The 27,026-nt window shown below is 44.0% G+C and overlaps 1 protein-coding gene across 2 annotated transcripts in view; it reads left to right on the forward strand.

Annotated features, from left to right (window-relative positions):
• Nucleotides 1-27,026, forward strand: part of WWC1 (WW and C2 domain containing 1) — a 69,553-nt gene that overhangs the window by 41,466 nt on the left and 1,061 nt on the right. For both annotated transcript variants that reach the window (XM_062629191.1, XM_062629190.1), the window contains 17 exons: nt 799-928; nt 1,459-1,605; nt 2,751-2,824; nt 7,951-8,193; nt 9,655-9,744; nt 12,088-12,626; nt 16,261-16,369; nt 18,089-18,169; nt 18,945-19,031; nt 19,795-19,987; nt 21,321-21,473; nt 21,947-22,047; nt 22,807-22,954; nt 23,609-23,773; nt 25,354-25,446; nt 26,288-26,518; nt 26,702-26,823. In XM_062629191.1, coding sequence (XP_062485175.1) covers nt 799-928; nt 1,459-1,605; nt 2,751-2,824; nt 7,951-8,193; nt 9,655-9,744; nt 12,088-12,626; nt 16,261-16,369; nt 18,089-18,169; nt 18,945-19,031; nt 19,795-19,987; nt 21,321-21,473; nt 21,947-22,047; nt 22,807-22,954; nt 23,609-23,773; nt 25,354-25,446; nt 26,288-26,518; nt 26,702-26,823 — 2,706 coding nt within the window. The remainder of the gene's footprint in view (nt 1-798; nt 929-1,458; nt 1,606-2,750; nt 2,825-7,950; nt 8,194-9,654; nt 9,745-12,087; nt 12,627-16,260; nt 16,370-18,088; nt 18,170-18,944; nt 19,032-19,794; nt 19,988-21,320; nt 21,474-21,946; nt 22,048-22,806; nt 22,955-23,608; nt 23,774-25,353; nt 25,447-26,287; nt 26,519-26,701; nt 26,824-27,026) is intronic.

Here is a 27,026-nt window from a genome sequence, read left to right on the forward strand (position 1 = left end):
GCATATGCAACTGAAAGCAGTACACAGCCCTGGGGCATCAAATAAATGCTTTTATGTGATTGACTGCATCAGAACTGACTTCATGACAAAAAGAATTTGAACCAGGGTCTCATCAGTTAAATGGTATTCTATTTTACTCAGCATTGCTCAATACAGATGACAGTACAGCCCATTATCTTTATTATAAGAACCATTGGGTTAAGGCACTGAGGAAGAATTTGGGGTGGAGGGGAAGAGGAGGAAAAGTTTCAGGTATTTACTTAACGTTTTTATGACGAGACATCTGCTGTGTTTTAAATTATATCACTGGTTAATACCTTATTTATTATACATGTCAGCTGGGGCAGGACTCCCTTGAGAAAAGGGAAAGATGTGGCAGCTTGTACTTAGTCTATGAAAGCAAATATAGCTGTGCATGGGAGGCCTGGGCTTGGGTTTGAAATCCTGACTGAAAACGAGGTAATTCTCATCGATGGCTGAGTTGAACCTCACTAGGTTAGAAACAAGGAAACCAACAGCAACCTGCCAAAACATACTGTTTGGGGGGGGGGTAGTGTACATCTTTGTCCTCCCTAAGAACTCAAAGAGATGATACGGCCAAAAGTTCTGAAGTACTTGCAAGTGGAGTAATTTAGGTGGTGATGATGTGGTTCCTTGTTCTTTCTGTTGTCTTTGTTATACTTAGGAGTGTGTTTTCCTGAAAAACAAATGTCAAGATGCATGTATCTGGGATAATTACATTAACTGGACTTTAGAAAGTATCAGCTTACTGTATATTTTTTCAACATTTCCATGCAGAATTGACATGAAAATGTCTGATACTCAAGGTGGCTACAAACTTGATGAGGCACAAGCCATTTTAAGTGAAATGAAAGCTCTCAAGAAGGCCATCACATCAGGGGAGAAGGAAAAACAAGATCTCATTCAGGTACTGAAACAGAATGACTTTATAGTATTTTGTGTCACCATTGCCATCAGCTTGAGTTTCTGAGAAGTATTTTGGATATGTAAGGGAGGTTTTTATTAACATAAATCAGTTCTGTATTGTGGTTGGACTGCAGCCTTTTTGTTCTCCAGATCCTGGAAAGAATAAGTATAAAATAAAACTAACAGTAGTAAGCACTTGCTTAGAGATGAGCGTTTGTCTCGAGGTCTAGACTAAACCAGAGTAACTGTATTGCTGTCAAAGTGCAGACCTGAAGAAGCCTTGAAAACACTGTGGCCCACTTGGTCTGCCATCTCCAGCAGAGCCTGCCTGCCCAGCACAATGGTGTGCTGCTGCCTGTGGGCTACTTGCTGCTGTGGGAGATGGAGTCCAGCTGACCTCACACGTGCAGAGTCTGAGTGCACACAGTAAGTGTGGTCAGACCTTAATCGTATAGGTTAGGCTAAAGCTATGGGACTGCTGAGGTACTTCAAGCAGAAGTGAGCTCACCTCATGACTTTCTATGGTTTTAGAGCTTAGCCAGGCTAAAAGACAGCTTTGTGAATGACAGAGGATCCCAACCAGACCTGTGGGGCAGCAGCATGTCCATGGAAAGCTCCGGCCCTTTGTCACCCCGCCAGTACCTGGATGTCAGCTCCCAGACAGACGTTTCAGGAAGCGTGAGTAATTTATGGGAAGCCAAGTGCATGTGGAGGCATTCCTCTGAACCACATGTAGTACTGCCTTAGTACAAGCATCTGTGAAATTCTTCTAGTTTGAACTTCAGTGTGACCTTCATTTTTGTGTGCAGTGTTATTGTATCTCCAAAGGGAGCCTACTGTTTGCCCACACAGTCTGTTAGAATAGCACAGGTGGGAATAAAGGGGAAGTAGGTTTTATTTTGCATGTAGGTGTAGGTTCTTGTAACACAAATATTCCCTTCACCCTTTATAGCAGTGATATACTACCACACTAGAAACATCCAGCAGCTATATATGGGCTAAGCTCTAATGTGGACTCTTCCCTTAAGAGTGTTTGGCTTTTAGTGTGTTACAAGTGGGAATGATGGCATATGTGCAGATATTGTAATGCCATCAAACATGTTTAATATTCATAAACCTTCAGTCCCACTTGTGCAACAATATTGTAAGTGTCAGGTTGGTGGCAGCCTCAGCAAGGACTCAGTCGGCACTGTGGGTACATGGTATGTCTCACAGCTCGTCACAGAGGCCACTCTTGTGAACCTTCAATTATAGGTTTGCAGCCGCTTTCAGTGAGGGCCACACATGGCACTACAGGTCTGCAGATATGGGCATGATGGGATGGATGTCCCATGTCTGTAAGACTTTACAACCAAAGCAAGATGCCATCCAAAACAAAATACAACACAGCACTTAAAGATTGCAAACAGCGTTTAAGAAAGATTACAAAGCTCTTACATGGGCATGAGAATAGAAACCCAAGATGTGGCCAAGGCCATCTTGGACAGGGCTTTGAGCAAGCTGCTCTAGTGGAAGATGTCCCTGCCCATGGCAGGGGATTGGAATTGGATGAGCTTTTTAAGGTCACTCCCAAACCAACTTGTGATTCTGTGTGGTAGATTTTGTTTTTCTGATAAGTCTAAAAAGAGTCTCTGAATCTTGTGGGGTTTTAATTAGTTGAAGGAATCATGAAAATTTTAAAGGCAGTATTTTCCTATTCTGTGCTTAGTTTAACTAATAAATGAGTGTGACAAGAGCAAGCGTAACTTGTAACATGAACAATTTCAATAGGGAATATCCAACGAGGAGTGGTTATGTTGCTGATTTTGTATTTTGTGTCTCAGTTTACTACAAACAGCAATAACCAGTTGGCTGAGAAAGTGAGATTACGCCTTCAGTATGAAGAAGCAAAGAGAAGGTAATTCTTTGGACTGTTGTAATTTTTGGCTGTCACACAGCTTATTCTGAAGATGTTTCACTAGAAAGGGTGCCACTCAGCTTGAAACCCGGTGTTAACATAGTGTGTATAGCTTTGGAGCCAGTGAGGCAGTAGGCTTTCTAGGCCAGTATTACCATTCAAGAAATAGATAACCATCCTAGAAATTACTTAGGAATGACTAATACGTGAAGAATTCAGTCTGCCCACACCTGTGGGGACATAAGTGGTTTTGCTACCAGTTGCTAATGCTTCCCCATTCCTAATAAGGAGACTGTACTGCAAGGCATCTCCCTGCTTTATTCAAAATGAAATGAATGTTTGCATGGCTTTAAGTCTGATAAGGAGAAATGTATATTGTGTTAACACCTAACATATCAGACTATGAGCAGTGGCTACAGTTGCAGAGCTTATCTGCAAGAAGGTAAGTTTTTTACCCTTACCCTCTTATCTGAGATGGAGAGCAGATTTAAAATGTCATCTCTACTTAACAAGCCAATTTAAGCAAATGTTTTCTGGGACTTACTTTTTTAATAGCTAATAGCTAACACAGCTATTCAGTTAAACAGAAAACCTACCCGGCATTATGATTTAGACTTTGACTGGCCTGGTCCTTGTCCAGCCACGTACCCAGTAGTGGTGGTGTCTTCAATTGTAACTCCTCTAAAGGGACTTTGCAATTCCAGAGTAAAAAAACTTCACTTGCATGGTATAATGAGTACTTCGGATATGTGCGAAAAGAAGGATTTTTCTCTGGTCTCTGCTTAGGGATAAGAGCTTTAAGGCTGGGGTTACTCACAGTGTTCTCATTTTAGTGTATTGTGATGGTCAGTAGGCTGTGTTTCTCTGATCTCTATCTGTGGCAGTTGTCAAAGGCTGACTGTGCCCAGCAGCTTTGGACATGAATTTACTCCTTACTTCTTATATGGAGCAATTTTATCAAAACTTCTATTTTGGCATTCCAAGGTCTGCCAACCTTGACATGAATGCCTTGACATTCAAATTGTTCTGTGACTTCTTAAAACAACATTACAATTATGAATCCTCCAGATGCAGTGGCTAATTTTTCAGTGTTAAAATTGCTTTTTACTTCTAAGCTTTGCTGAAGACTACCATTTAATTCATACTGACTTTCCATCTCCACATTGCAGTGGAGCACTCTTACTTTGCCTGTATCTTTTTCAAGGAGGGATGAGTGAATAATGGCAAACCTGAGAAGATAATTAATATGCTCATTAGGAAGAGACAGAGTTTTGCAAAGGCAGCAAGTAATTCATTGGAAGTAATTACGAAGGGCACAGAACACAGTCTTGCACTTAAAGAAGGTTCGATGAAGACAGGCTGAAAAAGTTGGAGCTGTTCAGCCTGGAGAAGGCTGCATGGAGACCTCAGAGCAGCTTTCAGGATCTGAAGGGGGCTACAAGGGTGCTGGAGAGGGGCTGTTCATCAGGGACTGTAGCAATAGGACAAGGGGTGATGGGTTCAAACTGAAACAGGGGAAGTTCAGGTTAGAGATAAGGAAGAAGTTCTTTACTGTGAGGGTGGTGAGGAACTGGCAGAGGGTGCCCAGAGAAGTGGTAAATGCTCCATCCCTGGCAGTGTTCAGGGCCAGGTTAGGCAGAGCCTTGGGTGATATGATTTAGTGTGAGGTGTCCCTGCCCATGGCAGGGGGTTGGAACTGGATGACCTTAAGGTCCTTTCCAACCCAAACCAGTCTGGGATTTTATGATACCTTGTGTCTATCTGAGATTATCTATAGATTTCTCAGAGTTTAAAAAAAACATTAGCATGAGGAAACATGGGTCTGAATGGGATGAATATTTGATGCTAAAATGAAAAGCTGTCAGAGCTGTGGTTTTGGCATGATCTTTAATAGGAGCTGCAGAAACAGATATCTTGACTGGTTTTAAGCAGCATACGTACTATGGATACAATGACTTATGAGGAGCCTTCTGCTCCTGTGGTGTTATGATGATCCCATGTTAACTAGATTAGGAAATCTGTAAGGGGCTGATGATTTTAAAGGTGGACTGTAGCAGACACTGTTTGCACCGTTGTTGTGAGCCAGACTAAAGGATAGAGGCAGGCGAATATCTTGCTGAACTCCATTAACACCAGAGCTACCAGCGTACAGTTCTTCATGTTCCCTTACCCACAACTGAGTCCTCTCCCTTCATAGCTCAGTGAGACAACGAGAGCCCATAATGTTAAACCTGCAAAAGGGAACAAAGGGCAAAAGCAGTGGCAAACCTTTTGCTTAATTGCACTGGAAGCTGATAATGGGTATCACGTCAAAAGAGATGTCAGTGCTCCACTGCAACAAGGAGATAGCTACTGCAGCATAAATGTAATCAGAGATGCAACTAAACTATGTTGTACGATTTCAGACATACAGTAGTAACTCAGTGGTGTAGCACTTGTATTCTGAGCACTGTTTTAGTTCCTTCAACAGCTAAACTTTCAGCTTGGGTTTTGTGTGACTGGTGGTAATGCAGGGGTTTAAAACTAGGCTTTATAGTCTCCTAGAATGGACTATTTTAATGTCACATTCATCAGCATTGCAAGCGGTGGGTATTTGACTGGTCAGTTTTAGACCACACCTCCCACTTGGATTTTATGTTTTTCTGAAGGCTGATCTAATATAGGATTGCTGATTACTGCTTGTGGATACACATCTCAGTGTACACTTCTGTGGAGTTGCATGTGCTCTGAACAAGCTCTAGAGACTAAAAATGTTATGTTATGCTATAAGTACCAGCTTTCCCCAGTAAAAACAAGATACAAAATGAATAAACCATCTAGGTACCTGTTCTAGGTAAAAGTAAAACAGGTAAATAAAACTTGGACCTCCTGTTCTGTATCTTGTTCAGTCCTGCAAGTGGCCATTCAGAAAGACGGGATGAGCTGAGTCCAGAGGTGCTGGTTTCTTTGCAGTGCAGACGCAGGGTAGCTGGGCAGGAATGGAGTTCAGACTTGGTTGGTGATGCTGAAGGGCTGGAATTCTCAGCCAAATGCCAGGCAGTCTGCAGAGCACTTCTTCTGTAATGATGCTGGTTTACTGGAAAAAAATAGAAGAATAAACCTCCTTGTAACTGAGAAGGGGAAAAAGAATGATCATTTACAAACGTAAAACTTGAGGTTACTTTAACAAAGCTGTTAGACTCAGAAATGCATAGAGAACAAATTCCAGTGGAAAAAGCCATATCCATGCAAATGTATGCCAAAAGTGATCAGATTAATGCCAACCAATCCTCTTAAACTCATATCCCTTCAAAATGCACAGAGGAATTCTTGGATTACGACTTAATGCCACTGTTAGTTCTTTGTTGGAGCACAGTATTGCACTTTATCAGGCACTCAAAAACAAAACAGCTCCTCAGAAGACCTAAAAATAGTTGAGCTGAATATCAGGTATGGAACTTTAATTAGAGTTAGCAACTTGCTGTGGGAAATGGGTTTACAGAAAGTGAGGCTTCTCTTCAGAAAGGTGATCTCTAGTCTGTCTGCTGTGCCGGAGCAGGCAGGTCCATCTGTGTGAGCCTAATCCTTCACAGGCCCTCTCAGGGCTCGAGTTCCTCTTGGCCTCCAGAGCTTGGAAAACAAAGCTTTATTCTTCAAGGCCATTCAGCAGTCGTGTAGCTGCTGCTGCCTAGATCTGCATCTTATTACTTACTCCACGCTTGGATTTGGCTAGTTGGCATTGAATTTGCTCTGTCTGCGTGTGCGCTGATTGGTGCAGGAAGCATGCACCATCCTGTGTGCTTCTATAGCATAAACCAGGTTCTAGGAAGGGTTAAATCCAGATTAGCAGCCGCAGCTATTTGTTGTGCCCAGTTTAAGTCCAGTAATTCTGCCATCAGATCCCAAAGCCCTTATCAAAGGGAGATGAATATTGGAATTTCATTGGACACACACAGTATTTCACTTCCATTTCTTATGTATTTACTAAACCTGAGTGAGAGATTACCCTGAGCTAATGGTGGGAGGGGGAGTGTATGCCTTGACACTCTTGTCTTTAGTCAGTCAGGTGAATTATTTTTGCAGGTACCTTGTCTTATACTGCAGGATACTTCTTCTCCTTGTTTGCCTTCTCAGCTTTCGTAATTTCTCCACCCAGCCCATTCTGCCCTCCCCATTCCCTGCTCCACACTCGATCATTTTGGATTGTGCAAGTTCCAGAAATGCAAGTCCTTGGTAGCTCTTACTCAACTTTATCTGTAGTGGTTTTTTTCTCACCAGACTACCACAATCACCCTGTCAGGTCATGAAGAGTTGTAGGTCAGTGAGTCCAAAGGAGACAGCTTCCTTTGGGAAGACTGACGTTGCTGCCCTTGGTTCTGTATCCTGACCTGCTGCTGGGTTTTTGCTTCCCTCTGTGTTGCATTTCAAAGCTGACCATTTGTGGAGCTAACTGAGCAGTTCAGATACTTGGGACATTGGGATAGTTGGTGTGAGCAGCCTCCTCACCTGCCAAAAGTTGTGCTCTCCTCTACTGCCAGTCAAAGCTTTGGCTGAATGCTTGATCTGTATTGCAGTTGCTTTTAGTAGTCATATTCCTGCCTGAGATAATGCAGTATGGTGCTGAGAGATTAGTGATGCTGCCTTGAAACTGAAATCTGGAATGATACCTCTAATGCAAATGGACTTTAATTTCATGCAGGTAAGTAGCTCTGGATTTAGGTAGGATCACTCTTCATGTCCTCAGGTGCACACTGCACCATAAGTAGCATAGCTCTTTTAATGTGCCCAGAATGCTTCCTGTTGTGCTAATAGTTAGATTCTTCCAGTAGCAGCATGCATATGATTAACTTCCTTATTGTAAAGACAAAAATAGTTTCTAAACTTTTAAGTAACCACTGATATTTATCAGCCTGTCCAAGGCATACACAGAGAGGATCCAGTTCTTTTCCATAAGCCTGATCAAAGATCAGATAATTTTAGTTGTCTGTGAGCTAACAGTCTTCTTCGGGGGCAGTGGAAGATGTGGTTGGCTGTGGTGCACCTTTGTGTGTCTGGAGCAGTAGCTCAGGCACTTCTCACACATATGCGCGCACACACACACACACAGAGTCATATATATAAATAACTGATTGGTTTTTGTGCTGCAGAATAGCAAACTTGAAAATCCAGTTGGCAAAGCTGGACAGCGAGGCCTGGCCTGGCGTGCTGGACTCGGAGCGAGACCGCCTCATACTCATCAATGAGAAGGAGGAGCTCTTAAAAGAAATGCGGATTATCAGCCCCAGAAAATGGACTCGAGGAGAGGTGGAGAGGCTGGAAACAGAGAGAAGGCGCCTGGAGGAAGACCTTCAGGCTGCTAGAGACACGCAGAGCAAAGCTCTAACTGAGAGGTAGGCTACAGGGCATAGGACAGTGTTTGCCTTGTTGGCCGAGGGGTAATGGAGAGCAAGCAGCAGCAAATATCCTCTGGGTGCATGCTGACAGCAGTATGAGGGCACACATGCTGACAGCAGCGTGTCCTCAGCTTTCCAGGAGACAGTTTCTACTTACAAAGACCTGAAATCATCTCCCAGAAGGAACTGCTCGCAAGTCTTCTACTCCCCAAGTGGGGAAGGGTGGTGGTTCCTACAAATGGATCCTCTGAGAGTGTGGAAGAAGTGCTCAAAATAGTCCAGTGTAATGTCAGTGTACTCTAATGTTTCTGTGTGCAGGCAGCACCTCGCAGCAGCTCCTGCAGTCTGGAGACTGGCAAATGTCAACAGATGGAATTGTACATTTCTAAAATGTGTTGTTTGTTCTGAGCATCTCTGTATGTGATTCCTGTAGGAACTGGTATTTGACAGGGCTGTGGGAGCTGCATGGAGTATCCTGTGAATCTAAACTAGCTGGAAAAAATGCCAGCTATCTTCCCTAATTTTACTTGTGTTGCAAGTGGAGATCTCTTGGGAATGTACAGGGAGGGTGAATACTGAATTAGGCATTGCACACTAGAGCTTTACAACCTGGGTGTATTAATGTGGGTGGCTATGGCAATACTTCTAGCTGCATTCTTTTGAATATATATGGAGTAGCACGTTGCACTCACTCTTTCTGTGGCCTTATATTTTCATTTCTTTTACATGCTCAGTGTCCAGGGCACCAATTTTCTTCATACTCTTACATGGTTTTATTGTGGTAGAAAATTGTAGGCGTCTCAGATGATTCAGCTGCAGGACTTTTACCAGCCTGAAGTACCTGTGGTTCAACAAATGCTCCTGGCGTTTCCATAAGATGAATTTTAGGAGTATGGTTCTCTTTTAGTGTGCCAAAGAAATAGTACTTTTCTGGAGAAGGATTTCTTGACCAGAGGCCTGTTAAATTAGGATATGAACACCCAACTGCGTGTGTCTCAGACCAGTTCAGGTGTGAAATAAAACTGAGATGTTGCTGAAGCCCATAGTTATTAACTGACTCATTATGGCTTTACACAAATTAAGTCATGTAAATCTTAGTCATCCATAGACCTTACTGAAAGCAAATGAAAGCATTTACACCTTTATTAGCACAGGAAGTATAAAATTGCAGTAGTGTAGAGCAAACAAAATCTACCTGATCTTAGAAATACTGACTTACATAGTACTAGCTGTAATTATTTTCCGTGTTAAGAATGTTTGCAGGATTGAGTTCCACATTTTGAGGGTATTGGAAGTTGGTAAATGCCTACGCATCCTGACCAAGTTCTGTCCTGCATTACACTGTGTATTCTTACTAACTTTTGTAAGATTTCATAGCAAAAATAGAATCTTGCTTTACTCCTCATTTTAAGTAGTAAATGCTGCTTTAGCCCATCTCCTTCTTCTGTCTTCTCTTAGGTTGAAGTTGAGCAGCAAAAGAAATCAGCTTGTCCGAGAACTGGAAGACACAACGCGATTAGTTGCCATGTTGCACACCCAGCTGAAAAGGTATGTAACCTTTTATGGAAGTTGTAGGTGCTTTATCTGCACATGGTGTAGCTGCCTTTCTGTGCTTTCATCTCCCAGCTCAGAGATCTGAAAGGCCTTTCAGTAACAGTAGTGTCTCAAGACCCCTGTGTAGTCAGTGGAAAGAGAAGTGAGTTATACGTCCCACTCAGTTTAGATGAATGCTTTAGAATGGAGTAAATAACCTTGCGGTGGTGCCTCTGACAATAGGAGGAGTTTGCTTCTGTTTTGGACCTGTAACAGTTAGGTGACTCAGGATAGTTGAGATGTTTATTACTAATGTTTGAATTACTCAAGTATTACATTAATAAAGTATGTTATCTTGACACACAGTAAGTGAAGTGGATCTCAGTAATGCAACTACATATCATGTATGAATGTCACGGTAATATTTCCCTACATGAATTCCAAGTGTGCTGTTGCTTGCAATGTAGGCAGTGTATTGAGAGATTCCTGAATCTGTTGTGGTTCATATGGTATATAGAAATGTTTCTGCAGTCATAATGTGGTCTGTTGTTCAGGCTGTGGTTTTGGAAGAGCATAGGATTACATGCATTAAAGACAAATGAATGACTGCAGGCAGTAAGGCCAAATCAGCATTAACTAAAACTGGTTTTATCTTTTTGATTAGGAAGAGAGTTTGGTGGGGGTTTTGTTTGGTTGAGGTTTTTCCTGTCAGCATGTACTGAATTTACTCTGTTTGTAGCTTCTGCTCCACTTGGATTCTGTTTCATTTTGTGAAGATGACACCGAAAAGACTGGAAAGAAATCATAGTGCAAGACTGACATGTAAATAAGCCACCATGGAGAATAGCTATCTGTGATGCTCTTATGCAGTGGAAATGCATCATGTTTTCATTTCATCTAGCTGATTAGGGATCTTTTGAGGTGACCAAGAAGCATGTTAAACTAATTTCTTCCTGACTATGCGCACAATGTTCTTGGCATGCTCCTGTACAAGAATAAGCATTTGTTATTAACCCCATAATGCAAAATGTCTGGCATTCAAAGGTATGCACAAAATGAAGTTGAGCCCAGTTGTTGATAGGGAAAGGATTAATTAAAAATCCCTCCTTTTTCATACTGAAACACACTGAAAAGCTGTAAATTCATTAGTCCTTCCAGATCTATATATACTGCCAAAATGCAAACACATCCTTCACGTTTCAGTTATGTTTCAACCAAAACTTTTGAACAAACATGATGCAGTGCACATCTGTCATACAAAAGCAGAAGACATTTTGTGTCAAAATTAAACTAAATTCTGCATACTTGCCTTTTTCTCATAAGGCCAATGGCATATGTATACAAATGCAGCTTTCAGTTTTTACCCCAGAAATAATGAGTAAGGGATTATTAGGTTGAACATACCCACTGGTTTTCAGCAGGGCAGCTGAAGCCACCTAGGTGTATGCAGAGATTTTTTCAACAGCTAATGCCTGTCTGAAGTGAGGGTTAAGGGCCTTTAAACAGTCAGTAATGAGCCAGGTATTTAAAGTCTGGAGCAGGAGTGTTAGTTTATGTGGGATTTCTAGGGAAGGCATATGTTGTAGTGAGTACCAGAGGATTTGTTGAGCAGCAGACTGTGTGCTGTGGTGTCTGGGCTTTCCCATCTGAGCACACTTCTCTTCAGCACCTGCTGAAAATGACCTTTGCTGTCAGTTCTTTTCTCAACTGAGATCTCTAGGGATAAATCACTTGTGTGGACTAATTGCCCAGTCCCAACTATTTCTCTCACTCTCCTGGCCCTGGATTCCATGTAGCAGCCTTTCCCGTAGGTAAATCCTGCCAGTTCCATGGTAACCACTGGCTGCTGTGATCTCTAAGGGCCAGTTCTAGGTAGCTGTGATACTGCCTCTTGGCTGTGCCTCCAAGACTGAGGCAAATGGAAGAACATTTCCCTATGTTCAGACAGCTTGTTGCAATAACTTCATCTTCTTGCATGGGCCTTGCTGGGTTTTGTGGTCTGTTTTGGAGATTAACGGGAACCAGAGTTTGTTGGGTTTTTTCTCCAGGCAGATGTGGGAGGAGAATGTTGGCACTAATTTTAATTGATCTGAAACTCTTCATTAGAGTTGTTTTGGCTAAACAAGGCCTCTCATGAGGTCGATGTGGTGAGTAAAAAATGTGCATGAACTATATTGAAAAGTGACCCAGCTTTTCTGCTGGGTAGACTGTGGTTCGGGGTTGTTGTGGGGACTAATGTGTGTGGCCTGAGCTAACAAAGCGAAATGTACCACATGGGCTTAGATTTTTGGTGACACTGTAGTGTTTTCCTGAGGAATCAGAGATACAGAGATTGCTTTTCTGACCTCTTCCCCTCAGTCTCTCCGCCAGCATGCTTTCCCTCTCCTCGAGCAGCAGCCCTGGCTCTCTCACATCCAGCAGAGGATCTCTTGCCACCTCCAGCCAGGATTCATCCACCTCAGCCAGCTTCACTGATCTCTACTACGAGCACCTGGAGCAGTTGGAGCAGTTAGACTCAGAATATCAAAGCAAGCTTGACTTGCTCTTAGAAGGAGCCACTGGATTCAGACCATCAGGCTGCATCACCACTATTCATGAGAATGAAGTAGCGAAAACTCACGCAGCAGATACCACCAGCTGTGTACAGGCCCTGAGGTCGCTGTCTGGTACTCCAAAATCCATGTCTTCATTATCTCCAAGGTCCTCTCTCTCTTCTCCATCTCCACCTTGCTCTCCGCTGGTGATAGACCCGTTCCTAGCTGGTGATGCCTTTTCAAGCCATATGGATTTTGATGACGCAGAGATAAGTACAGATCTCTCAGAACTCACCCTAAACACTGGGAGTGGCAACTGTAGACTGGAAGAGCCTAGAGCAGGAGATAAACATCTAGGTCAAGGTATGCTAACAAACTATTCGCATGCACATGCATGCATTCATTTTTAATGTAGTTTATAAAGCACTGAGAAGCGAGTATTTCAAAAACTGTCTGTCATCTTGATATCTTTGTGTTGAAAAGTATATTCAACTGAGTGTTCTATCCTTCCCGGGAGCAAGGGTTGGTGGTTTAATTTGTACATGAAAAATGCTGATGATCTGATGAGTCTTGCAGAACACTGCATCCAGGTATGTTTTTAGTGTACTTATATGCACGTCTACAGAAATCACAGGGATTTCATGTGCAAATATAAATGGTTGTGGTGGGATTCCTGGTGTAGTTTGGCACTAAGCTTTTAGGAAGGTCATCTAGTGTTTTGGGTCTTGGAGGCACAGAATGCGACACTGACACAAACTTTCTGGCCAAGTTGTGAGGAAGGCTGGGAAAGCCACTTAGCTTAATACTTAACAAATGATAATAGAAATCCTCCACCACCACCTCAGCATGCACAACTCCTGCTCCGGTTCCCAGTACATCAGTGGCAATGGGTTTATTAACTTCAGCTGAGCAGACTTGTCAAGGCTGTGCCTGAATTTCTGCTGCTTTGAGGGGGATGGTCTCTTAGCAACAAAAACATGTTTGGATCGTGAGCATGATAAGACATTCAGAGGTTGTGGCTGTTCTCATGCATGCATATGGCTTGCTGGGGGTGGGAAGGGCTCATCCCTTTTTAGAAGGATGGCTGGGCTGGAGTGAATGGAAAGCAGGAGACAGCAATCAGGGCACTGTGGTGAGGCCTGTGTGGAGCCCTTGACTCTCTAGGTGGGTTAAATCCCATGGAGATGAGGAAATGGCTGGATTTGGAACTGCAGTGAAGAAAAGCTTAAAAGGGCAATACAAACTTGCAAGCTGTAGTTGTAGAAACCAGTGGTGGGTTTTGTTCTTGGTTTTCGTAAGGTTATAAATGAGCCCATGTGAATCAAGGGAACTAGCACCCTGTCATCACTGCCTTCTGCAAGAAGAAGGCTGACACTGTTTAAAACACAATAAATGACATAAGTGCAGATCTTCCCCTTTGCGCTCCCATTTCCCTACAAGGAAGAGGTGTTATGCATTTGAGTAGGAAACACTAATTATTCTTATTAGAACTGGCCACTGATTAGTTTTAACCTTTTTAGCTCTGAGCTTTGTCAAGGCTGTCAAAGCAAAAGCTCAGGTGTTAAGCAGATTAAGTGATTATTGCTGTTAGCCAGTCAGCAGACAAAATAATCACCATAAGTAGTTTATTTCAGGGCAATAAGGAGATGAGGTTTTATTCCTCAGGCATTTTGGGAGGGTCAGTATAGCACCTGAAACACACTGACTGGATCTGGGGTGCTGAGCACTTGGCCTCATGGGCAAAGCATGCTCACATGTTCCTGTAAGTAGAGTTGAGTAGCATGTATCTGAGGGATTTGCTTTTTGGTTAGGAGTTTTGCAGAACCTCCGAGGCTGAAATAAGGTTTGTGTTACTTGGCCACATGAAAACACACAGGTTCAGTATGTGGGTAAGATTTGCAGGGCTTCCAAGTCCTTTGCAAAACCAGTGAGGAACAGGATGGCTGCATGATGAATCCTTCACAGGGAACCATTCATCTTCATTCAGGTTTACACTTTAGTGTTCCGCTGCACAAGCACATACCAGCCACTTCATTGCAGGGGGTTTGTACCTAAAGGGTCTTGAGTGGTCAGAAATGAAGGCTCTCTGGTGGGAATGACTGGACACCATTGGTAACTGAGGCAGAAAAAGAGATCAAGCATGGTGAGATGAACCTGAAGTGTCCTTCCCAGTGAACAAGCCTCATGCAAAGGGGATTCCTGGAGCAGCATTTCTGGGAGTGGTGTGTAGAACTCAAACACATTCATCTAGGAAGCTAGCCAGTGAGCAAGGAATCATTTTCCTATTAAAACCATGGAACAGGAGGTACAAAGCAGCATTGAGGAAAGACAAGCACAGTCTTGACCCTACCCGCATACCTCCAGCACAGCCTCTCATCAAGAGTACCGCAGGGGCCAGGCACACAACAGGAGGGAGCATGGATTAAACTGGGAATGCCAGGATTAAATGGATCCATTTGTTTCAGTTAATGACTGATATATTGTGTTACAGATACTTTTATTCATGGAGAAAAGGGCTGGAAATTTCTTTCTGTCTATGGTAATACCAAGATGAAAACAAACATTCCGTGGTGGTGTTAAAAAATACACGGATAAATGGGCCCAAATGGTGCATGTACGCTCCATGTACTGGGGTTACCTGTAGCACCCTCTACTGTTGATTGTAGAACAATTCTTTGGATCACTCCCTAACCCCATGTTGAACTTGCACACGTTTTGCACCAGTGTTTTTCCAAAGCTGTTTATAAGTGGCTTTGCCGCACTCCTGCTATGGGGCTACAGCTGCTCCAGTGGGACAACATTCACAGCTCCCTCACCCTTGGAGCAGGTCTCCTGGAGCTCTGACAGAGAGAGCTGAGAGGTGTCCTGGGCTGAAGCATCTCTGCAGAAGTGGGATGGTTCATGTGGAAAGGTACAGAATGTGCAGAAGTTTCCAAGGTTTTGTAGCACAAGAAAACTCTGAGCTAACACTTGTGCAAAACCCTTGCTTCAGCTTGTTTAGTTTCTCTATCTCCTTTTCCCTGCGTTCCTGCATGTGGCTGCTACTTTAAGTTCTAGAATCTCTCTTCATGTTAAATATAGTTACTGGCCTATCTGGACCTAGCTTCTGTCTTGTATAGGCTAACCTTTGGAGTTTGGGGGTAGGTGAGAGATGGTTTTCTGCTCTTCCCCCTCTTGGAAACTAGCTTTGGCATAATCTCCAGACAGGGTACAGCCCTCCCTGTCAACAATACTTGGCCAGAGCTTGGTCAGTAGCATTTGCCCAGTGCTGATCTCTGGGTAGCTGGGACCAGAGGGCCTACCACCTGCTCATTAAGAGTGACTTGCAGTAGGTCCATACTTACAACTTCACTGGAATTTAGAAGTTCTGCTTCTTCTGCACATTTGCCTGTCTTGCATGGGTACATAGAACCACAGACTGGTTTGGGCTGGGAGGGACCTTAAATCTTATCCGGTTCCAGCCCCCTGCCACAGGCAGACACCTTCCACTAGAGAAGCTTGCTCCAAGCCCTGTCCAGCCTGGCCTTGAACACTTCCAACAGCCATCTCTTTCCAGTGCTTTGAAAGCCCTCCTGGCATTGCCTGCAAGGACCTGCACCCATGGGGGTGCCCAAGGTAGCCAGCTGTAATGCACTCAGCACACCAGTGTGTAACCTCAGCCTGCAGGTGCAGTCCTGCAGGACCCAAGTATTAAATGGTCACTGACTGTGCAATGAAGCCCTGCTGTCACCTCCACCACATGGGCTGTTCCTCTGGTTCTCCAGGAGCTGCTGGTGCTCCAGGACAGTTGGGTACATTCCTGAAGCACTAACTTAATGTGATGTTGAGCAGAGCCTGCCCTCCCTGTACCCTCTCTGCCTTCAGAAACATGATGTTGCTGAACAAAACTTGGGTGGAGAAAAGATGCAGTTTAAGGGGAGGCTGAGGATGCTCCTCATGCAGACTGTTCATTTGCATTAACACATGTTTTTGATTTTCCTCTGTGCTTTTTTGATAGGTATAAATGCAGCAGGAGAGACGGCACTGAAGGTGGCGTGTGTGTCAGCTGCAGTGTCTGATGAATCTGTTGCTGGAGATAGCGGGGTGTATGAGGCCTCTGTACAAAGGTAGACACCAGACCTCTCTCTAGGAAGAAGCCAAATACTCAGCTTTGCACACAGGAGTTAGATGGAGTACTGCTGGTTATGATCCTTTTTGGTGACTAAACGTCTCAGTCTCGCATTTCTTCATAATTCTGAACAAAAAGATGAGCAGGTTGAGTTTGATTATCAAAATGAGCCATGCTTCCAGTAGCAGAAGTAGTTGGAAGCACGCTGACAGCTGTTGAACAGCTGGTCTGTTTGTGAAGGTGCTGCCTTGGTGGGGTAGCAGAGCCATCAGGCAGTGTCAAGTTCCCCTCCTGTCAGTCAGCCCTTGTGGTGTCAATGACAACCCTCAGTGGGAGAGCACTTGGGGATGTTTAAGGAAGAGAGCAGAAGCACCCTGAGCTGCCATGTGTGTGCATGCCGGGATGCAGTTCCCAAGTACTTGGATGCAGGATGTGATTTCTGCAGGACTTTTCCCCTAAGGGCATAGCTCATAGCCAGAGCTGGATGTCCCTGCTCTTGCTGGGTTTCTGCACTTCCCTTACTGCTTGCTCTCTGAGATGGTTTGACGAAACATTCACTGGAAGGTACTGATCTTACTGATAACCTGGTTTGGCTGCATCTAACATGGGTTTTCCTACTGGTTTTACTGGCATTTATATAAATCATTGGATCATTTGTTGCACAATACAGCTGTAGAGGTCAAAATTACTCATTTCCCTCCCTCCCATTCATTCATTCATTCATTACCTTCATTAATTCTCTAGATAATTGAGCCATTTTTTGTGTACAGCACAATTTACTTTGACAAGAAGTGCAACACTTGTGCAAATCGGACCTCATGGGCTCAAGCCAAGCACAGTCAGGCAGTTGGGTCCTGTGTCCCCTCAACAGGACAGGGAATTCTGTGGGGAGGGGAGGAGGGATCATGTGACAGTTACAGAAAACCACACAGACACTTGTGTACCTGATGTTCTTAGTAGAGTTTGGGTTGTTGACTTACCAACCTTTATAATGACTGCAGCATCATTTTGATGCCTATAATAAATGGTGAGGGTAGGATGAGCAATAGGTTTGTCCTCTAGCTGAAATGTAATGTAACGTAAGAGAGTGCTAAGGAATATGGAAAACACTTGGCAGAATGCTAATTCTGTTTTCATGTGCTCAGCATAGCCTCTTAGCCAAGTAGACAATGAGTGTAGTTTTGGGGACTTTCAACTTTGGAAGAGAGGTACACTGGGAGGGCAGTGATGCAAGTGGTTGTTTCAGGGCGGACCAGTCAGTGTACTCTGTCACTTGTAATGTGCTTAGGGAAATTGATTACTTAAAGAAACAAAGGAATGATTTAAATCTAATCAAACTTGAGAAGTTTTGCTGTCATGGTGCAGGCAGGATTGCAGTTGTTAAGTCTTATTTCTGTTGCTGGCCAGTCAGCTGTCTTTAATGAAATCCAGTCAAGGGAACCCTTTAAAATCCCTCACAGCCTTATTTTTGCAGCCTTTTATGTGGCTTTTTTTGGCAGTGAAGAGTGAAGGCATATGACTTTCTGCTGATAAGCACCACAACACATACCTGTAAGGATGACTGCACTTACTTCTCAAATGGGCTTTCTTTTCTGCTAATTTTGCAGAATCCATATACCGAAGCCCTGAATGGAAGGGAAGAAATCTTGTATCACCTGAATGCTATCACTTCAATCGGAGGGAAATCAAGTCTGTAATTGTCTTTGCTTTCTTTCAGACCGTGTGTGTCAGAAGTGATGGTGTTTGACAGTGATGATACAGAAGCAGTTGGGACAGCTAAAGTGCAGATTGCAATGAGGTAAACAATACGCATGGAAAGAATTACGTATGGGATTTAAAAGACAGTGCTTTCTGTTTTGTTTGCTTCTCCTGTTTATCCTGTCCTATTAGTATTAACTAACAGATGTCCTCTGTGAGGTGTAACTGAGAATTACACTTGACTCCAGGAGGTCTTTGGCCCAGTTACCCTCTTTCATGTCAGTGGAAATGAGCTGGTAATGGTGTGATTGGAGGATGCAAACCAAAAGTGGGAGCTCTGGCAGTAAATGCAGTTGTAATCATTGACCCCTCAGCGTCCCTCAGCGGTGGGTCAAGCATAGTAGGCATCTTCCTTAAATGGTTTAGTGGAGGTTATTTAGGACTGGTGGAAAAATAAATAGCACAAAACTCTCTTGTCATGGCCATACACAGCAAGCCAGTGGTTACCCCTAACATTCTCCCTGCTGTACTTCACATATTGCTACTTGTAAGTCTTTTATACTGCAGTCATTTTGTAAGGCCTTTCAAAAGATTTTACTTACAGCAATTGAGCTAGACCCTAGAAAAAGCAATGTGTGTTAGGTCAGATCTGTTGCACCTGGATTCTGAAGTTCTGGATGTTCTGATAGCAAAGTGTCATGGAATGTGAAACTGGTTTTGTTTGAAATTATAGGCAAGCCATGGTCCCATTATAGTTTTGTCTTGTTTGTAAATGTTAATGTTGGTTGTGTTAATGAAACAAGTGGAATTTCCACTCATGGAGTCCAAGGCTGACTTCTCTAAAAAGAATGCTTTCTTGTTTCTTTCTAATTCAGATATGATGACAAAAATAAACAATTTGCCATACTGGTCATCCAGCTGAGTAATGTCCCAGCACTGCTGTCCCAGCAAGATCAGAAAGTGTAAGTGGGTGAAATAAGCACACTTTTGAAGTATTTGCATTAGATCTCAGTGGAAATTAAACAGATGTTGGGTTTTGGGTTTGTTTTTCTTTTTTCCACACTCTTCAAAATAACCCTTTCTGAAATACTTCTGCACTGTTCTGTGGAGCAGCATTTACAAACTGACAAACTTGCAAACAGGAAACAAGATGCATTTTTTTCCTCAAACGTCAGTAGCTGTTGATGAAAGACTTGCCTGGAATTAGCAGTGCCCAGAGCACTGCATTGAGTGGAGTTCTGCCGTAGGACATCCTTGCAAGGTGCAATGGACAGCTGCTACCAGCCTCCTTCCAGGCAAAAGGCTTCTTTAGATTCAGCTGTGTGCTGAGTAAGCTGACAGAGATTTGCTTCATTTTGGTGTGGCTGTTCCTACCTACAAAAGGGCATGTTGGCAGTGTGACAGGTTGCACCCGCATAAATGACCGTGTTAAACATAATCCCATAATCATAGAATCAACTAGGTTGGAAAAGACCTATGATGTTTGATTACAAGTTTCAGGAGGATGAAGTCTATGGCAGCTCTTGCTACTTCATGCCTCTGATGTTGTGCCAAGATGTTCTTTTTTTGCTCAGTTGACTGATATCCAGAAGAAATAGGGCAGCACGATAATATCCCCTGTGCTTAGGATGGATTTCACTTGCAGAGCTATGGAGCTGGTGCAGTGCAGGGAGCTGCAGACCTGTTCCTGGGTAGTAGTGCTGACTGTGATGCTTTCTTCAATAGGAACATCCGTGTGGCTGTCCTGCCCTGCTCGGAGAGCACGAGCTGCTTGTTCCGCACAAGAGTGGTGGAAGCTTCAGACAATCTTGTGTACAATGAAGTATTCTGGGTTTCTATCTCTTACCCAGCTTTACGCCAGAAGACTTTAAGAGTTGATGTTTGCACTGTAGATAAGTCTCACCTTGAAGAATGTTTGGTTAGTATTAGTCTCTGGTTTAATACCTTTGTGCGTTTCCTTTTTTAATTAGACAGCATTTTCAACCCTGAAGTGTGCAAGTGTTCTTGATAACCCTCAGCTATCTGATCTCTCCCAGATCATGTTCTTTGCAATAACAATTCTGATCAGGAAAACAAAATCAGTCTATTAGAGAAATATGTTGATGCAGACCTGCTGATGACTTTGTCAAACTACTCTGTTTCCTTTCTTTTGCAATTTAATGTGAAACTCTACCTTTCTCTTCCTTTTGGTGGAATTTCTCTTCCTTTTGGTGGAAACATTTGTTGTAATGTGGTTGAGAATGGACTGCCAGGAGCTTGGAAGCCACTGTAGAATATTAAAGACCCCTAAAGGATTTATTTTTTCAAACCTGCTATTAATCTGCAGTATTGAAGTCTACATGAATATAGTTTTTCATGTACTAGTATTGCCATAGGCAGCTGCCCACTATAGTTAGAAGAGCTTTTTGTTGTTGCTCAGTATTAACTATTCCTGGAGTATTGTATGAGCAGCATGTGTTAAGCTGGGACATAGCAGCCATTAAGTTACAGGAAAGTTGCTCTGTCCAGCACGTGTTCCATAACCTCTCCTTTGGCTGGAGAGGTATATGTTTTATGGTGCTTCTGCATTTCTTCCTTCGCTTGCTTTGCAAAACACCTTTGGTAGAGGAAAGCAACTGTTTTCCACATGGGGTTTTTGTCTTTTGACAGCATGGCTGTAGCTGTGCTCCAGCTGGGAGCAGAGCAGCTTGCAGGAGGCGTGCTCAGCATATCTGCTGGACTGGGCTGCAGCAGTGGAGTCCACTCAGGCATGGATTAAATAAACTATGAATCAATTTTACTGTGCTTCTGAATTGATCAGAATGTGTACTAAATGTAATGCAGTGAAAAATGACAGGGCAGATGAAGAGGAATGGAATATACAAAGCTGAAGCATCTCTGTCTGAGGCAGTGATTTTTGACAACCCTGCAAATTTCTTGAAGGGGAGCCTTCATCTCCTATTCCTCTCTGGTTTAATTTGGAGCTCTGGCTGCAATTTATCCTGACTGCAGCAGCACTGTTCGTACCTCTGTTTTTTGTACGTAGGAGTGGTAGTGAAACACCTGCTACTTGAACTGGAAGAACAAGGCAGTGTTAAACACAATGAAACGGAAAGCATCAGCAAAGCTGTTGAAACGGGGATAAATGAGGCAATGTTTCTTTTTGTCAAACTTGCCAAAGTGGACAAGTCCTGGAGTTGCACTCTCATTCTTACTGGTGTAGTAGGCGTTCACTTGAGTGTGCCACACTAATGGTGTATTGCTGTCCCTAGGGTGGAGCACAGATTAGCCTTGCTGAAATATGTAGGTCTGGAGAGAAATCGACCCGTTGGTACAACCTCCTCAGTTACAAGTATGGGCAGAAGCAAGCCAGGAGGAGTAAACAAGGAAACATCCACTCTGAAGTACCCTGCACTGAGAAAACAGTAAGAACAACTGCTTAAATCAAACAGATCTCTTCCAGGCAGTACTAATGAGAGCGATTGTGTGTCTGAAGAACTGTTACAATAGTCAAGAAGTGAAAGATGGTGTGTTTATATTTAGAACTTGAAAATGTCATTATGTGCAACAGCATAATGAGCATGTTGATTACAGATATGCCATTGTCCTGGGCTAGATACTCAAATCTGCTCCTCATAAAGCCGAGGGCTGTGGGATGTGGTCCGGTGTAAGTGGTGTGTGAGCTCTTGCCTTTCTTCATACTAGACAGCTCACCTCGCTGCAGTGAACTTGCTGAACGGGTCAAGATCCATCACTCCCTTTGCACATGCATGGCACACACTACACTCAGCCTGCAGCTGCACATGCGCATATGATGGGGCTGTCCTGACCAGGAAGGATGGGCCCTTTGCAGTTTGTGAGAGTTACATCTTCACAAGAAGCCTCTTGCTCTCCTCAGGATTCTGTCTCAGCACTCCTGGAGCAGACAGCTGTTGAACTGGAAGCTGTGGAGAAGAAACTGGAGGAAAGCAGAAGCACTTTAACTAGTGGAGAGAGCTGGTAGGTAGCATCCCACCATCTTAGTGCTGTAGGATGATCAGAACATTTGGGCATTCATGTGCACAGAAAAGCAGATGATAAAGAGCTGTGGGAGGCTGCTTGTATCTCTTTCTGTCTTGATGAAAAATCCTGCTGCTTCTGTTCTGGAGGTTGTGCTTGGGAAATGGGAGCAAAGCTGATAAACGTTGAGAATAGTCAATAGCACTATGCTAATTTTGTTATTTGTACAACGTTCTATGGAGGTCCATGAAAGTTTCACTGTATGGTGCAAGGCTTTGCTTGAATATTAATCTTGGCTGTTGTTTACATGGTTCAGATTCCAATTTTATTAATGAAGCCCAACATTTGAACTAAAAACAAGCCTGACCCCAGTGGGTTTGATAGAAAAGCCAGTTCTGCATTCAGAGGAGCTGAAAAGGATGTCAAAACAATGCTTCAGTTTTGTCCAGCATCACTTCTTAAACTAAAATTAATGTTATCCTGAGAGCTCCTCTTAAGATGCACTCAGCATTAAGCTCGGACTAGATGGCTTCCTTCTTTTGAAGCCAGATCAGTATGGTGCTTTGAGCTGTAGCGGTTGCCTTCTGGTGCAGCCTCTCTCCAGTTTAATTATTCCCTTATAAGCCTGAGTTTGTGTAACCTCAGGTAGAGCTGGCTGCCTTGGGGACATGCCCAGCAGCTAGCAGGAGGAAACTCCTGCTGCAGCATCAGAGCATTGTCCACAATAGGCCAGTTCAGTAACAAAGCTGTTCTCAATAGGCAAGACGAAGAGGTTCCTGATCAGGAAGAGCAGGACGAGAGCAGTGAAGATGAAGCAGAGGAGGAGGAAGAATTCTGTGCTGGAAAATCGCTGTGGGAAACAGAGGAGGGTCTGAATTCCCAGCTGCACATGGAGGTAGCAGAGAAGGTAGAGTCAAGGGCCTTTTGAACTGAAACATGAGTTAAGCTTCCTATTTCTCAGCTGATGGGGTTATGTTGAGCTGCACAAGGCTACAGCAGTTATTTGGAGGTTCATCACTGGTGTTTACATGTTTATCTACCTGAACTATCTTAAACAGCTCTACATGACCGCACTACATGCAGCACTGTTTCATGCCTTCCTTGAGGCTGCTCATGAAAACTGTTTTCATTAATGTGTAGCTGTAGTCTAACAAGCTGTAGTCTAACATGCATGTGCTGTACACGTGCTTTCTGCATGCACATACAGTAGTTGTGCATCTGTAGCAAAGATCCAGAGGGAGTGGTCCTTAAAACCATACCTCTGTTGTGTGTGAGGCTGCCAGCTCACACTGATGTACTGGATCAACAGGCAAAGCTCACTGCAGTCAGCTGTGTTGTACAGCGATTGATGGATGCAGAGCCCTTAGAGACTTAACGTAGCAGCCTCTGAGTTCAAAGAGTGGTATGGCAGGACACCTGCTTGAAGGGGCTAAAGAACATCTGGTTCTGAACACGGTGCCTCTGGGACCAGCAGCGGAGATCCCTCAGAGGTGGCTGTCAGACAGCTCTGTGTGTGTGTGGTCCATAAGCTGCCATTCACACTGTTTTATCTGTCTTTTAGGTGGATAAAGAGACAAACACAGAGAGCCTTGTACAGGCTTGTACTGTGGTTCGTCCCAAAGACAAGAGAGCAGCAAACCCACCACAAGCTCCGTTTGTCAGAGGTAGCACTATCATCCGCTCCAAAACGTTTTCACCAGGACCGCAAAGTCAGTATGTGTGTCGGGTAAGGAAAATGCACTCGTGGGGTTCTGAATGCTGCTTTTCACTAATGAAAGTATGTCAGCAGTGTTCACTTAGGCTGGATTTTTGACAGAGACTTGACACTGCTTTCTTCTTCCCTCCTTTGACTTCAGAAGTTGCTCTGTCCTCACCTCCTGAATGATTCCTTTCCTTGGAACTAATAGCATGAAGCACAAATGTATAAAGCGTGTATGTGCACATATGTGTCTGGTACATGCAGCATGCTGAAACGACCAAACTAACCTGGTAGGGCTGCTGTAAGACAGTGATGATCAGTACATACTGAGGTATTTGATCAAGCATTGGAAAAGGCTGCTCAGGAGTCACTGTCCCTGGAAGTATTTCCAAACCGTGTAGACGAGTCCCTCAGTGCCTTGGGTTAGTGGTGGCCTTGGCAGTGCTGGGGTAAGGGTTGGACTGGATGATCCTAAAGGTCTTTTCCAACCTGGTTGATTCTGTGATTCTATGAATAAGCTGCATATCAACCCCTTTCCTGCTGCTTTAAGACTGTTCTGTGCTAACTTGAACTGGGTTCACTGAGTCCACCTGGCTTTATATGAGGTGAACATGAAGGCTTCAGAGAAATGGAAAGGTAAGGACTTGGTAATGTCAGCAAAAACACTGTGGAAGCTTTCTTGCGCGTGCCTTGTCTGAAGGGGGCTGGGTCAGGATGTCACTGCCACTGCTTTGAAGTGTTTGTTCACAATTATTTCCTGGATTGAGGGTCAGCCTAAACTCTAAATAACTCAACTTGTAAATTGAATTGGCAAACAAGCAAGCACTGTGTTTATCATGCATGACCTGTGCACAGTGGGCATGCTCCTAATGCAGCTGAGCTGGGTTTGATGTGCAGGTTTTCTCCCACGCAGAAGCAGGTGCTTGCATAGAAACAAAATGGATTTAATCTGCAGGAGTGGCCAGTGCTTGGGTGGTTCTGTGTCCCAGCACATGCAGATCCCACGCACCTGTTCCCCCAGCTTTGAGAAGGAAGATGAGAATTAAACACTGCTTCAGTTGAGCTCCTTTTAAGGGTCTAGAGACAATCACAAAAGGCTGCAGCTGTATGAGTGTAATGTGACAACCAAGTTGGAAAACTCAGGAGGATAGCTTACAGGTAAACCTACCTCTTGCACCACTAGCTTAAAACACAGGTGATTGGAGAGAAAAAAAAGAAATCTCTAATAAAATAGCCTCATGTTTTACAGGTGCTAGAAAAGAGTAACTTGTAACTTAGAGCTTATTTTTCTGGGCTGTTTTGCTCAGCCTAGTTACTTGCCCAGGAGAAGGGCAGTGGGGTAGAGTCCCATATTACTCCTTAAACTAGTGTCTCTCTTCCCATGCAGCCTATTCTCAGACAGTGATGGAGTTCAAGGCTTGGGGCAGGATCTGTTTGTGCCAGATGGATTGCATGTTAATGCAGATTAGGGTAGCAGCTCTCCACAAAACTTCCTAGTTCTGCTTGCATCCCTGCTTAAAATCACTCGGAGAAGCCCCTGTTCTTGCCAATGATGTGTGTATGCACTGCTTGTACTTCTTTCATGGGCTCTTCCCTTTCCTTTGCAGCTGAACCGCAGTGACAGTGACAGTTCAACACTGTCCAAAAAGCCGCCCTTCGTTCGGAATGCACTGGAGAGACGAAGCGTCCGAGTGAAGCGGGTAACAACAACTGCACCTTGTCCTTGCTCCAGCACATACACTTGCAACCAATGGATAACTGCTTGAAAAGAAGAATTTGCAAACATGAATCAGTTGCCACCTGCTTTCATTCACAGCCTTTGGGTGTGACGAGTCTCTCAAGGCTACTTTTATATATCACAATAAGGCAGGAATGTTTGAGATGGAACTCATTTAAACCAATACATTTAAGAAGATGGTTCCTAGTATTTTCCACCCTGTCAGAGCAGAAGCAGCACAAGCAGTTTGGCTGTGTTTACTGCTGTGAGATTCTTAAGTACTTCCAATAAATGTGAGGAGTTGGTGAGGAAAGCGATGTCAGGGGTGCTCAGGTGACCCTGTTGTAGTGACTGGCACACAGTGAGCCCCTGTGCCCATTGGAATGCAGTCACTGAAATTCCCCTGGGATGCTGATGCTGAGCTCGCAAGGAGATGGTTTTCTTGGGGCAGCTTGTGTTTGAAGCTAGCAGAAAGAAGGTAACATAATATGTTACTGGAAAAAAACAGGGTTCTTCTGTTGCATTGTGGATTCATCTGGCAATGAGACATTAAACTCAGGAGCAAGGTGTGCAAGCAAGGTTTGTTTGATTTGGAAAAGCTGCCAAGGAAGAGATTTAGTAGAAGCACCAAAATCAAAATGCTTGTCTGTGAAACTTGCTTGAGTTTGTGCTGTCTTGAGATGGATTGGAAAGCAGGGTCCATAGCGATGCTTTGTGCCAAGAGAAGTGTTGGAAAGTAGGATCTCGTGATGCATTTGGCCTGTCACGGGGGGGGTGGTTGGGACAGTTCTTATACCTGTGTTCATGCAGCCCTTCTTTTCCAGCCTTCAGTGAAGTCCGTGGGCTCAGAGCGCCTGATGCGCACCTCGCTAGACCTGGAGCTGGACCTGCAGGCTTCAAAAACCTGGCATGATCGGCTGGTGCAGGAGATCTCAGTGCTGAGGGAGCTGAAGGAGCAGCTGGAACGAGCTCAAAGCCAGGGTGAAAAGGAGTTGCCGCAGTGGGTGAAGGATGATGAGAGGTTTCGACTGCTGCTAAGGCTGGTGGAAAAGCGAGTGAGTAGTAACTGCCTCTGGGTTGTAGTCACTGCATCTTAGAAACAAGGGGCTTGGGATGGTCAGGAAATGAAGTGTCCTCCACTTAGAGCTCCATCAAGCAAGCATTTGATGGTGAAGGCTGCAGTCCTTGGGTCCAGGCTGTGCTTGAAAACACAAACAACTCTCCCACTGTTTGTTTAGGTGGAGAAAGCAGAACACCAGTGTGAGCTGAAGGCTGATAAAATGATGAGGGCTGCTGCCAAGGATGTGCACAGGCTGCGAGGGCAGAGTCGGAAAGAGCCTCTGGAGGTGCAGTCATTCAGGTAATCCCAGGTCATGGGGAAAGGGCAGGAAAAGGGGACTGTTAGCATGGTTTCCTGTGGGTGATTAAGATGCTGATGAGGAAGGCTGGTCCTTGCAGAAGTGCTTAAGTGTCCTGTTTAAACAAAAACTTGTGTGTCTTTATATGAAAGTATAAGCTCTAAGAGTCAGGGAAATAAGCTGCAGCACTGCACATGATCACAAA

Source organism: Pezoporus occidentalis, unplaced genomic scaffold (genome assembly GCF_034315485.1).
Source record: "Pezoporus occidentalis ecotype Australia unplaced genomic scaffold, CSIRO_AGI_Poc_V1 ctg33, whole genome shotgun sequence".
NCBI classification, from domain to species: domain Eukaryota; kingdom Metazoa; phylum Chordata; class Aves; order Psittaciformes; family Psittacidae; genus Pezoporus; species Pezoporus occidentalis.